This window comes from Rhinatrema bivittatum, chromosome 8, assembly GCF_901001135.1.
Source record: "Rhinatrema bivittatum chromosome 8, aRhiBiv1.1, whole genome shotgun sequence".
Classification (NCBI taxonomy): domain Eukaryota; kingdom Metazoa; phylum Chordata; class Amphibia; order Gymnophiona; family Rhinatrematidae; genus Rhinatrema; species Rhinatrema bivittatum.
In genome coordinates this window covers 170441142-170455258 of record NC_042622.1, presented here as the reverse complement: position 1 = coordinate 170455258, position 14117 = coordinate 170441142, and the positions used below count along the sequence as shown (strand labels likewise).

General features: G+C 50.4%; 1 protein-coding gene across 7 annotated transcripts in view; it reads left to right on the top strand.

Moving 5' to 3' along the window:
* The window catches only part of LOC115096930 (transient receptor potential cation channel subfamily V member 3-like), a 140817-nt gene that overhangs the window by 48056 nt on the left and 78644 nt on the right, over positions 1-14117 (top strand). For all 7 annotated transcript variants that reach the window (XR_003858169.1, XM_029612234.1, XM_029612235.1 and 4 more), the window contains one exon: positions 4558-4670. Coding sequence is in view for 6 of the 7 variants with exons in the window: in XM_029612234.1 (XP_029468094.1) it covers positions 4558-4670 (113 nt within the window). In the remaining variant the exon portion in view is untranslated. The remainder of the gene's footprint in view (positions 1-4557; positions 4671-14117) is intronic.

Here is a 14117-nt window from a genome sequence, read left to right as displayed (position 1 = left end):
GTTGACCTATTGCCAAGACAAAGAGCAAGTGCAACAGTGGCCTTCAAATAGGCCCTCAGTGGTGATGTCAACAATGGGCGCCGTTTGCCTGTTTGTGCCACCGGACTTTTAAGAAAGGGCAAAGTCGGGCGTGCGCACCTAGAGAGGGCCCGGACCAACCCCAGCATCAGAGACCGAACGTGGCGGCCAGCTGCGGGCAAGGAGAAAGCAACAGTGGCACCCAGGAAGTGCAGCCGATGTGGGAACAGCGCAGTAATTGGCCACATCCCTCCCTGGAGGTGTCTCCCATCACTCAGCAGCGTTGGTACAGGGCTCAGGATCAGAGGGGAAGACAGTGCCCTCTCTGTGGGCAGTGGCATGCGTCAGAGGACGGCCTGCATTGCACTGGAATGCGGCACACTCGCTCGGGCCAGGCCAGAGGTGAGAGCAGTGGTCTGCGGAGATAGCCCATGGACCACCGATCCTAACAATTTAGGAGCCTAAACCCATTTGAAAATTGGCCTCAAAGAAACTAGACTTAGGTTTTCCTTCCAAGTTTCATCTGTTTGGAAGAAAAGATTTCCTGTTCTGAAAAGAAAGAAACCCAGTCTTGCTTCCTCTCATACTGTAAACTCGTACAGGATTTAATTGTAAAAGCAATGGAGAAGCAATGCCATTAAATACCAACCTCCTAGCCTCTCAGAAGATTGAATGTCACATCCTCGCTATCTCCATGCTTTCTTTCATCAGAAGGTAGAAAGATGAGGTGTGCTGCTAACATCTTGCAGTTTACTTATGAGATCTCCTGCTGCTTTTTGAGATGTTGGATAGAGAGTGAGCAAAGTCTCTTTGGTGATTTCTTCTGCGCTTTCATCACAGTGGGACCTCGTGCATTACGGTCACAGTCAAGAGGAAGCATCAAAGTAAACACAACCAAACCCAAGACAGTGCTAGGATTGATAATAACTGTATAGACACCAGAGCAGCTGCTTCGGACTCATGAGCATGCTGCACTATGGTCCGTCGGACCTGGCATCCTGGTCTGTTCAGATTTGGGAGCATTCCAGGCAGTCTCACCACTTACCCACTGCCATGGGGACCTACAAGCTCTCTATCAGTCCTGAAAATGAATGGCTGTCATTTACCCTAAACTAGTGCAGAGATCATGAAGTTTCTATTCATCTTTTCTATAGCATTGTTAGTTGTATGCATGATCTACGGACAAGCTTTCAATTTACTTTTTAATGTTATAAAAAATCTTTCATATTTTGTTAGAAAACAATTTACTTCTTTATTCAAGGCAGTCTGTTCTGTTCTGTGAGCATTGTATTTGTGTGGGTATGTGTACATGCAACTCTCCTGTGAACATTGTATGGTGTGTGTGTGGGCGCGTGTGTGTGTGTGTAGATGCCACTCTCCTAAGAGCTGGTTTTGTGTGTGTGTGTGTGGGGGGGGGGTGTATATGCCACTCTCCTATGAGCTGTTATGTGTGTGTGTGGACATACCACTCTCCTATCAGCTGTTGTGTGGATGTGTGTGTACATGCCACTCTACTGTGAGCATTGTATGTGTGTGTGTGTGTGTGTGTGTGTATGCCACTCTCCTGTGAACATTGTGTTCATGCGTGTATATTCCACTTTCCTGTGAGCATTGTATTTGTGTGGGTATGTGTACATGCAACTCTCCTATGAGCTGATGTGTGGCTGTGTGTGTTTATGCTATTCTCCTGTGTACATTGTATGGGTGTGTTTGAACATGCCACTCTCCTGTGAGCATTGTATGGGGGGATCTGTTTATGCCACTCTCCTATGAGCTGTTCAGTGTGGGGGTGGGTGTACATGCCACTCTCTTATGAGCTGTTGTGTAGGGGTATGTGTACATACCACTTCCCTATGAGCTGTTGTGTGGGTATATTTGTACCTGCTACTCTCCTGTGAGCACTGTGTAATGGAAATGGATCCTTGAGCCGAGTCAGGGATGGTGCTACCTGCAGGGAAGAGCCCTGCAGGTCTCCACCATCAGCAGGTGGAGCTGGCTCGTGCAGGGGCCCAACTGGAGTTTCATCAATACCAGCCCTCGTTCCCTTTATTTATTTATTTATTTAAGTTCTTTTAATATACCGATGCTCAAGACTAGGTCTTATCGTACCGGTTTACAATAAACAAGGGGGAAACCAGTTAACATGGAAGCGAAAAGTTACATTAAAACAGGTAAATCGAACATGGCTGTATGAAGAAAAAGGATAGATTAACAATTTCTACTCTAAACGTATAGAAGAGTTGATCAGCAAGGAGCGGTTGCTTCTAAGGGGTCAAGGGATTGCTTCTAAGGGTTGCTTCTAATGGTTGCTTCTAAGGGGTCAAGCCCTCGGCTGGACAGGCGCAGGACCCTTTAGAGATGAAGATCCGAAGAAACGAGGATCTGACAGGCCAGCAATGAGGAGCAAGACAGGTCAGGCAGGCAGCAAGCAACAGAGACAGGAACAGGTGAGGGTTGGGGCGGGCGGAATCCGGTCAGGGTCAAGGTTCAGGCAGAAGTTTGAACTCCGGGCAGGCAGAGTTCAAACAAGTCATTATCCAAGCAGTGATCAGTGGCAGGCGGAGGCCAAGAACAGTGTCAGAGTCCAGGCCAAGGTCAAAGTCAGAAATCTGTCTGCAGGGCAGCAAAGGGCGGAGAAAAAGTCTGAGGGTGAGGAGCAGCACGAGCAGGAAAGAAGACACTGAAGAGTGAAGACAAGGACCAAAGACTGACCACACGGAGAACAGGAACTCAAGGAGATGGACCACAGGAACCAGGAAGAACTCAGGAACACCAAATGGAAGCAAAGCCAGGAACCAGAACATGCTGAGGCAGAGCACTACTTCAAAGAATCTGACCTTTTGCTGAGGCAAGGAAGCACTGCTGTGAAAAGCCTTTTATATGCTGGTGGTTCTGATATCATCAGGAGGCACTGTGGCTGATTTCCTGCCACTGGCTCAATAAGAGCAGAGCCATCGGCATGTGCATGCCCTAAGGGGGGCTGGGCAATTGGGCTTCAGCGGCCTTCTGCCGCGCGGAGAGAGGGCAGTCCGCAGAGGCAGCGCAGCACAGCTCACCGCATGCAGGAGAGACAGCCTGGTGCTGGAAACATGAGGTGGGGACCCGGGGGTAGTCGCCTTGGTCGCCTGTACCCACATGGGGAGGCCAGCCGCGATGCTGGGAAAGCGCTTGGTTGGGCCCGGGCTGGAGGTAAGTGCGGCAGGCCACGGGGCAGGTCCATGGCCCACCAGTTGCTACACATTGCATGGGTGTGGGTGTGTGTATATGCCACTCTCCTGTGAGCTGTTGTGTGGGTGAGTATGTGTACATGCCACTCCTGTGAGCATTGTGTGGGTGAGTATGTGTACATTCCATTCTCTTGGGAGCTGTTGACTGTGGTTGTATGTGTATATGCCACTCCCCAATGTGCATTGTGTGGGTGCGTGTATGTGTACATGCTACTCTTTTTGGAGCTGTTGACTGTGGTTGTATGTGTATGTGCCACTCTCCTGTGAGCATTGTGTGGGTGAGTATGTGTACATATCATTCTCTTGGGAGCTGTTGACTGTGGTTGTATGTGTACATGCCACTCCTGTGAGCATTGTGTGGGTGAATATGTGTACATGCCACGCTCTTGGGAGCTGTTGACTGTGGTTGTATGTATATGTGCCACTCCTGTGAGCATTGTGTGGGTGAGTATGTGTACATGCCATTCTCTTGGGAGCTGTTGACTGTGGTTGTATGTGTACATGCCACTCCTGTGAGCATTGTGTGGTTGAATATGTGTACATGCCATTCTCTTGGGAGCTGTTGACTGTGGTTGTATGTGTATGTGCCACTCTCCTGTGAGCATTGTGTGGGTGAGTATGTGTACATGCCACTCTCTTAGGAGCTGTTGACTGTGGTTGTATGTGTATGTGCCACTCCCCTGTGAGCATTGTGTTGGTGAGTGTATATGCTACTCTCTTTGTAGCTGTTGACTGTGGTTGTATGTATATGTGCCACTCTCCCGTGAGCATTGTGTGGGTGAGTATGTGTACATGCCATTCTCTTGGGAGCTGTTGACTGTGGTTGTATGTGTATATGCCACTCCCCTATGTGCATTGTGTGGGTGCGTGTATGTGTACATGCTACTCTTTTTGGAGCTGTTGACTGTGGTTGTATGTATATGTGCCACTCTCCTGTGAGCATTGTGTGGGTGAGTATGTGTACATGCCATTCTCTTGGGAGCTGTTGAAAGTGGTTGTATGTGTATGTGCCACTCCCCTGTGAGCATTGTGTGGGTGAGTATGTGTACATTCCATTCTCTTGAGAACTGTTGACTCTGGTTGTATGTGTATATGCCACTCCCCTATGAGCATTGTGTGGGTTTGTGTATGTGTACATGCTAGTCTTTTTGGAGCTGTTGACTGTGGTTGTATGTATATGTGTCACTCCCCTGTGAGCATTGTGTGGGTGCATGTGTGTACATGGCACTCCATGTTCTTGTACTGATTAATTTCTGCTTGCTGGACACAGCTTCCGTGATGCCTCATGAACATCTCTCTGTGCTTCCTCAAGGTTCATATCCAATTTCTTTGAAGAAATTGCCGAAGGAAACCTTAACAAAGTAACATGCTACTTGGAGGAAATCAAAAGGCGTTATCCAAAACTCAAGTACTCCACAGTAAAAGGTATTCTTTTCTTCCGTTTTTATCTGATGGAACACCATGTAAAAGTAAGAAAAATAATCTGAACTGAAAATATGAGAAATACAACAGGATGATTTAACCTTCCCCCGTTACAGTAGAATTACAGGTCCTGAAACAATGTGTGGAGATCCTGAAGAGGAATCGCAGGAAATTCACATCCTGGGACTTGTGGGCCAGGTTTCAGACTGCGAGCCTTTTGCAAGTCTTTTGCAAGCAAGACTTCTTCCGATGAGCAGAGAATGGGGGAAAGTCCTTGCTGAATAAAGCCCCATCTTTCACTATGAGTGGAGAAAGATCATAAGACAGCGGGCGAGAAACCATCCTGGTGGGGATGACGCATGTGTGAGTGAATGGGTAGCAGCCTTATGTACTGTGCTTGGTGCCGTGGCCACTGGCTGTTGGACAATAACTTGCCAGATGTCTCTGTTGCCTGAGGTTATAATAGTCAGTTCATCACTTTATTGGGGCCATTTCAGTGCTTTGCTGTTGCCAGTTTATTTTAATGAGGCACTTTAACCTGACTAACTCACAAAATTGGCTGGGATGAAATGCCACCCAATGATGTACAGTGCTAAAATATTGTTCCGTGTACGTACCTGGATCGGTCCAGACAGTGGGTTGAGCCTCCTGTCCAGCAGATAGAGATAGAGAAAAAACTGCATCAGTGGCATGGGATCTTCTTAGTGTTTGGATAATTGCCAGGTTCTTGTGGTCTGGTTTGGCCTCTGTTGGAAACAGGATGCTGGGCTTGATGGACCCTTGGTCTGACCCAGCATGGCAATTTCTTATGTTCTTATGATATCCTGTATCAGGACAGTGCTCACCCTGCATCCCTTCAGTATTTCTCTATCTCCAGCAGATGTAGTTGGTAGACCATGCGGCTCCCCTCTAGACAGCTAGATTGTTTGGGAAAGTCTACTTTCTCCCTCTTTCTGTCTTACTTGGATCAAGCAAGTACTTAATTTCTATTTGAAGTTAAAAAAAAAAAAAAAGAGATCTTAAACTTTTCATTCCTCTGCTTCTGCAATCTTACCAACAAGTTTGAAAAACCATTTCGGGGGAAGGAGTGGGTAGTTGAACATTTTCTTCCCTGCTCTCAGCAGGCACCGGTGATTCTTGCCGTCTCACACGCAGCAGATCTGCCCCTTCCCCTCCCTCCCTCTATGCCTCGATCGGCTTTTTGCTTAGTGTGTGGAGAGCCTGCCTCGTGGCTCTCCTGCGAGGGAGTCTGTTCTCAATGTCTGAATGGAGAGGAAGGCTCCTCTGCGCCGGAGAGATCAGCTGGTCATTCCCGGCCCAGCAGACGCACTGCAAGCACGGCCCTGTTCCTCCAAACTGCGGGAACGGAGTCCATTTTGGCTCCAAACCTCGCTGAAGATTCTGAGCCTGATGGGGAAGGGACCCGATTTTTCCTCACTCCCCCTCCTCCTGATTTAAGCCCCATGGACCCCCAAGATGCTAGTTGTGACCTCCTGCCTGCTGACCCCCCTCCTCCTCCTCCAGTCAAATCTCCAGGACTTTTTTCAGCTGATTTTGTTCTCCTTATGCATAAGGCTTATGTTGCCAGCCTTCTACAACAGGATGACCCACCAGATCCTCAATTTCCTGCCTGCCCTCCTCCTGCCAAGGTCTTTAGATCGGCTGCAGCGCAGGGACCCAGGACCCCAGACTCTCAGGGGGCGAACCAGGTTTGGGTGGTCCCAGGGGTTCCGGTCCCTCCGGCCCCCTCTGATCCACCCGCTCTGGTAACGGACCCCGACCTGGATGCCGATGTTCTCTCTCTGAATCCATGACGACCCCCGGTTGTTGCGTCTCTTCCAGCGCGAAGAGCCAGATCCACTTATACCCCATGTTCTGGCCGAGTTGGGCTTAGATCCCCCTCCAGAAGGCAACGCGTCTGCGGCAGCTTCTAGCAACATCGACCCCGTCTCGCCGGCCTGAGGGCACCCCTGCGCACCTTCCCTTTTCATCTGATGCTAATGCAGTTACTGCTTCGGGAATGGGAGACACCGGAAGCCAGTTTGCATGTGGGCAGAGCCATGGACAAGCTATACCTGCTTCCAGACCCGTGTCTGGATATGCTCTGGGTCCCCAAGGTAGATGCCTCGGTCTCCGCTGTCACAAAGCGCACTACTATCCCAGTCATGGGGGCGACTGCGTTGAAAGATCTTCAGGATCGCAAATTGGAGGTCTACCTCAAAAGGATTTTTGAGGTCTTGGCACTCGGGGTCCGGGCGACAGTCTGTAGCAGTCTCATGCAGCAGGCAAGCCTTAGGTGGATTCAACAACTCTTCAGCACCCAGGACCTCCTGTCTGCAGAGGCGGAATAGGCAGAGAGGCTGGAAGGCGCCATTGCTTATGGGGCGGATGCCCTCTACGATCTTCTCAGGGTGCAGGCCAGGGCTATGGTTTCGGCAGTGTCTGCTAGACATCTCCACTGGCTTCATAATTGGGCAGCGGACTCCTCTTCTAAATCACAGTTGGGCACTCTCCCATTCAAGGGTAAGTTGCTCTTCGGGGAGGACCTGGAGCAGCTTATTTAGTCTCTTGGGGACAATAAGGTGCATAAGCTGCCGGAGGTCCGCCCTCAGCAATCCAAATCCTTTTTTCCTTCGTGCTCTCGGTTCAGGGGTCAGCGCAGGTACAACAGGCTGAGAGGTGCTGCCCAAAGACCCACCTCCACTAGATCCCAGTCTTGGTCTCATTCCTTTTGTGGCCGACGGCCGTTCCGGGATACGAACCCTTCAGGTTCCACCTCAAAGTCCTCCCAATGAAATGTGGCCGGCCCATTCCTCCGCTCCCGCCTTAGGTGGGCATCTGACCCTTTTTCTCGCAATCACATCAGATCAATGGGTCCTCGATGTGATCGCCAACGGCTACACGTTAGACTTTGATCGGGAACTCCCCGACCACTTTCTAATCTTGCCCTGCGGCTCTTGGAAGCGTCCAGCGGTGTGCCAGACTCTGGACAGGCTACAGGAGCTGGGTGCCATAGACCCTGTATCCCTGGAGGAACAGGGATCCGGCCAGTATTCCATCTACTTCATCGTGCCCAAAAGTGACGGCTCTTTCCGACCGATCCTGGACCTCCAGAGGGTCAACCGAGCTCTCCGGGTGCCCCATTTTCGGATGGAGACCCTGCGAGCGGTCATAGTGGCAGTTCGCTCAGGCGAATTTCTGGCCTCTCTCGACTTGACAGAGGCTTACCTGCATATCCCAATCCGCCATGACCATCAGAAGTATCTCCACTTTGCCATTCTGGGGCACCACTTCCAGTTCCGGGGGCTTCCGGTCGGCCTGGCCACCACGCCGCGGACATTCACCAAGGTCATGATAGTGGTGGTGGCCTCCCTTCGTCGAGAGGGAGTCCTGGTCCACCCTTACCTGGACGACTGGCTCATCCAGGCCAAGTCAGAGAACCTGTGCACTGCAGCGGTTGACAGGGTCATGACTTTTCTCTCCTCCCTTGGGTGGATTGTCAACTTCTCCAAGAGTCACCTCAAGCCCTCCCAGGTCCTGGAATTTCTAGGAGCCCGTTTCGACACCCGCGGAGGGCAAAGTCCTATTGCCTGAGCACCGGGCACGCAAGCTCATGACCCAGGTACATCTGTTATCTCTTTCGGTACCCACGGCCTGGGACTATTTCCAAGTCCTGGGCTCCATGTCTTCCACCATAGATTTTGTTCCTTGGGCTTTTGCACATATGCATCCTCTACAGACGGCATTCCTGTCCCACTGGACGCCAGTCTCGGAGGAGTTCCTAACACCCCTACCGCTCTCCGACTCTACCATTGCCAGAATGCAGTGGTGGCTTTCACTCGCCCACCTCTTGAAAGGAGTGCCTTTGGAGACACCCCAATGGATCATTGTGACGACAGATGCCAGCCTCTCCGGCTGGGGAACAGTGTGTCAGCACCAATCTACACAAGGACTGTGGTCTCCTGTGCAATTCCGATGGCACATCAATCATCTGGAAGCCTGAGCTGTCCTTCTGGCACTCAAGACATTCCTGCCCTTGCTCTGTCACAACAGTAGGTGTTGTCGGCTGAGGAAGTCCGCTTGCACAGTCTCCTTCCCCGCAATGTGGGAAGCTGCCAGACGACTCAGGTGTCTCTCAGGTGGCGATGTCCTTTCGTGGATTGCAAACTGGCTAAAAGACAGGAAGCAGAGAGTAGGATTAAATGGACAGTTTTCTCAGTGGAAGGGAGTGGGCAGTGGAGTGCTTCAGGGGTCTGTATTGGGACCCTTACTTTTCAATATATTTATAAATGATCTGGAAAGAAATACGACGAGTGAGATAATCAAATTTGCAGATGACACAAAATTGTTCAGAGTAGTTAAATCCCAAGCAGATTGTGATAAATTGCAGGAAGAACTTGTGAGACTGGAAAATTGGGCATCCAAATGGCAGATGAAATTTATTGTGGATAAGTGCAAGGTGATGCATATAGGGAAAAATAACCCATGCTATAATTACAGAATGTTGGGTTCCATATTAGGTGCTACAACCCAAGAAAGAGATCTAGGCGTCATAGTGGATAACATATTGAAATCGTTGGTTCAGTGTGCTGCGGCAGTCAAAAAAGCAAACAGAATGTTGGGAATTATTAGAAAGGGAATGGTGAATAAAACGGAAAATGTCATAATGCCTCAAAAAAGATATAATTGCGATGGAGAAGGTACAGAGAAGGGCTACCAAAATGATAAGGGGAATGGAAAAGCTCCCCTGTGAGGAAAGACTAAAGAGGTTAGGACTTTTCAGCTTGGAGAAGAGACGGCTGAGGGGGGATATGATAGAGATGTTTAAAATTATGAGAGGTCTAGAACAGGTAGATGTGAATCGGTTATTTACTCTTTCGGATAGTAGAAAGACTAGGGGGCACTCCATGAAGTTAGCATGGGGCACATTTAAAACTAATCGGAGAATGTTCTTTTTTACTCAACGCACAATTAAACTCTGGAATTTGTTGCCAGAGGATGTGGTTAGTGCAGTTAGTATAGCGGTGTCTAAAAAAGGATTGGATAAGTTCTTGGAGGAGAAGTCCATTACCTGCTATTAAGTTCACTTAGAGAATAGCCACTGCTATTAGCAATGGTGACATGGAATAGACTTAGTTTTTGGGTACTTGCCAGGTTCTTATGGCTTGGATTGGCCACTGTTGGAAACAGGATGCTGGGTTTGATGGACCCTTGGTCTGACCCAGTATGGCATTTTCTTATGTTCTTATGTTCTCTCTGCCCAGGAGAGCAGCTTGCTGGCCTCCAGACCCACCAGACGACTCCTGGTGCCCCGGAGAGTGGGAGTTGTCCGACGTGGTGATGAATCTTCTGCTGCGCAAGTGGGGAGTTCCTCACCTCGACCTGATGGCTACCCGGAACAATGCAAAGGCTCCCAGATTCTTCAGCCACAGACGAGAGCACTGCTCGGAAGGGGTGGATGCCCTGGTTCTTCCCTGGCCTCACGACGTTCTTCTCTACATGTTCCCACCTTGGCCTCTGGTGGGAAAGGTACTCAGAAGGATAGAACTCCACAAGGGGCCGGTCATTCTCGTGGGACCGGAATGGCCTCGGATACCGTGGTTCGCAACCTGGCTCGGACCTGGTGAACCTCGCAACAGACTGGCCTCTTCGCCTCAGTCACCTCCCAAACCTGCTCCACCAAGGACCAGTATTTTCGATCAAGCGCATCGCTTTTGTCTAGCGGCCTGGCTTTTGAGCGGCGGTGCCTGAGAAAGAAAGGGTATAAGGAGGAAGTTATTTCCCCTCTCTTGCGGGCACGGAAGACATCTACCTCTCTTGCTTACATCCGGGTATGAAGAGTGTTGAGGCCGGAGTCCAGGCGTGCAATGCTCCGATGTCTCAGGTCCTTTCCTTCCTGCAGTCTGGTCTCTCAAAAGGTTTGTCTTTCAATTCTATGTGGGTGCAGGTTTCGGCACTCGGTTCCCTCCTTGGGCGTATCAATGGTTACGCTGTGGTGACCCATCCGGATGTCATTCGCTTCATTAAAGGGGCCAAACATTTAAACCCACCTGTCCAGCCTACTTGTCCATCCTGGAGCCCTTTGCGAGGCACCTTATGAACCCCTCCGGCGGGCCACGCTTAAAGACCTCACTCTTAAGACAGTATTTTTGGTCTCTATTTGCTTGGCCAGGAGAGTGTCCGAGTTTCAAGCCTTGTCTTGTTGGGAGCCCTTTCTCCGTTTTTCTGACTCAGGTGTTTCCCTCAAGACAGTGCCATCCTTTCTTCCAAAGGTCATGTCTTCCTTTCACGTCAATCAGTCAGTGGAGCTTCCTGCCTTTTCTCCTGAAGATATTGCACACACGCCTGGCGGTGACCTCAGGCGCCTTGATGTAAAGAGAGTCCTACTCCAGTACTTACATGTTACTAACGAATTTCGCATCTCTGATCATCTCTTTGCCCTATGGAGCTGGCTGAAGGAGGCCATTGCGTCGGCTTATATCTGTTGTGGCCAGTCGGTTCCGGAAGGTCTGAAGGCCCATTCTTTGCGTGCACAATCTACTTCTTGGGCGGAGAGTCAGTCGGTCTCTCCTCAGGAAATCTGCAGGGTGGCTACTTGGATGTCTCTGCATAATTTTGCTCGTCATTATCGCCTCGACGTCCAGGCACCAGTGTTTGGCTTCTATGGCAGGCAGGTGCTTCGAGCGGGTTTGTCTCGATCCCAGCCTCTGTAAGGAAACTTTGGTACATCCCACTGTCTGGACTCATCCAGGTATGTACAGGGAAAGGAAATTGGTTCTTACCTGCTAATTTTCGTTCCTGTAGTACCACGGATCAATCCAGACTCCCGCCCGGGCTGTGGTTTCTTTTTGCTTCATCTGCTTGAAGGTTTTTTCCTTTTTTGTTTGGTTCTTCACAACATTTTGGCTCCAGTTACTTCCTATCAGAACTTCAAGGCACCAGAAGTCTTTCTCAACTGGATATCTATGTAAGTGTGGTTCTTTCACATGTTGATAGTTCAAATTACATGTTGGTTGTTGCTTGATCTTCTATTGATCTTCTACTGGTTAACTTTACCTTTTCTTGCTTTGATAACATTTATACTGAAGGGATGCAGGGTGAGCACTGTCCTGATACAGGATATCCTTTTAGTTTTTTCTCTATCTCTATCTGCTGGACAGGAGGCTCAACCCACTATCTGGACTGATCCGTGGTACTACAGGAATGAAAATTAGCAGGTAAGAACCAATTTTCCTTTATGCATCTTCAGAGCAAAGCATGAATCTCACACTGAATGTTATTTTTATGAAAGTGTAGTGCTGTTTTCTAAATATTGCACTTCTGGCTGCTGTCTAACCCTTTGGCTGGCCCATCAAGAAGCCTCCGTGGCAGCAAGCAGCTCCCTGGTAGACTGCCCAGGGAGGCAGAGGACTTCCTGAGAAAGGACAAATATTATCTAGGCCAGGGGTAGGCAAACTGGGGGGGAGGGGGGGGGCTTGAACAATCCTGAGGGGGGAGGGGGGCTAGTGGACACTCTATCAATGAAATAAAAAATGCTGTTGAGTCTCGGTGCCATGAAGCCACTGCAAGCTCAGGAGGCAGGGGGTTGCTACAACACTGTGTAATTGTTGTGTAATGGCCACCTCTCCTCCACCCCGGGAGCATTAGCATAAGGCCTGGGTTCTGTTAGAGCAGGGTGGGTCAGAGTATGCATGTGCGTGTGGTGGGGGAGGTTTTCATTTCCCTGGGTAAGGTTTTTACTGTGGGAAGTGCCTTTAGGTTTGCTGACAGTTAGGAGGCAGTAGGAGTGTTGTTTGAGTTGGATTTTCAGGCCCAACCAGAGGAATCAGGCACACCCTGCCTGGGGATCCTGATCAGGGTCGGGAGGGCCTTCCTTCCAGTCCCACTCACTGACTGGTTGGGATTTTATCTCTGAGCTGATTTTTCAGGTTTTTGTACTTTTCATGATAGGAGCCTTGTGAGACCCTTGGGTATCACCTGGTCTCGGGGCTCGGGGAACCCTGGGTCTGGGGTGCCCTAGGGAGGGAAGACCTGCCCCTCCACACCCTCAACGAGGAAGGATGTATGGTAGCGACCTGCTGTAAGGAGAAACTCCAGTGTGAACTTCGGTGAAAGGGGGAAGCACTTTGTTTGTGAGATCCAGGAGGAAGATATTTGGCTGCCCCCTTCCTTCCTATTTTGGAGCAGTGGGAATTCCTCCTTCCAGTAAGAATCCCTCCCATCTAGGGATTCAACCCTGAGAGAGAAAGAAGTGAATAAAAATCACCCAACTGTGAGGAAAGAACAATTTGAGAACATTGAGGGCACCCATCGGGAGTCTTCACTCCCTGGGGAGAGGGGATTGGAACTCCGTTCAGAGACTGTATTTTTACCTTTTACCAGTTAGGTAAAGGGTTTACCTGTCTACCTCCCCTGGAGGCTGCATGTTTCCCTTGCCCTGGTATTAAAAAGATCCAAGCACAGATAGAGGGAAAGAGACTGTAAGTAACGAGAAAATCTGTGGTGCTGTGGATTGAGTTTAATTGTGCAATACTTCATCCGAATACTTATCAGTAAAGACATTTTCTTTTTGGATGCAATTACTTGCGCTAGTGTAGTCATTGGCACTAACAGCACACAGTGGGACAACACACCTCTCCCAGGGGTCAGAAGCACAAGAGAGTCACCCTTTGCACCCAACAAAGACACCAGGTCTTGGAGGTCAGAGACTGTGTGTGAGCTAGGCTGAGGTTCCAGCCCCAACGAGACTATGAAATTCTTATATGGCCCCATTGATGTGCAATCTGCCCCCAGGGATGGTGTTACAGTTGTAAGAATGCCATGGCTTAGCCATGCATCTCTTTCAGTGGGCCAGGGAGAGGAACTGCTTCTGGTGTGGCGAGCTCGGGCGGGGCAGAACTGGACATAAGAGCAGCCATTGCAGTGTTCCACACCCCAGGAAGATCTGCCCCTCTCAGACCTCAGCCCCGGGAGGAGATCCTGCTGCTGCCACTCTCAGGCCTCAGCACCGGGAGGAGATCCTGCTGCTGCCACTCTCAGACCTCAGCCCCGGGAGGAGATCCTGCTGCTGCCACTCTCAGACCTCAGCCCCGGGAGGAGATCCTGCTGCTGCCACTCTCAGACCTCAGGCCCGGAGGAGCTCCTGCTGCTGCCACTCTCAGACCTCAGCCCGGGAGGAGATCCTGCTGCTGCCACTCTCAGGCCTCAGCCCCGGGAGGAGCTCCTGCTGCTGCCACTCTCAGGCCTCAGCCCCGGGAGGAGTTCCTGCTGCTGCCACTCTCAGACCTCAGCCCCGGGAGGAGATCCTGCTGCTGCCACTCTCAGACCTCAGCCCGGGAGGAGCTCCTGCTGCTGCCCCTCTCAGACCTCAGCCCCGGGAGGAGATCCTGCTGCTGCCACTCTCAGACCTCAGCCCGGGAGGAGCTCCTGCTGCTGCCCCTCTCAGACCTC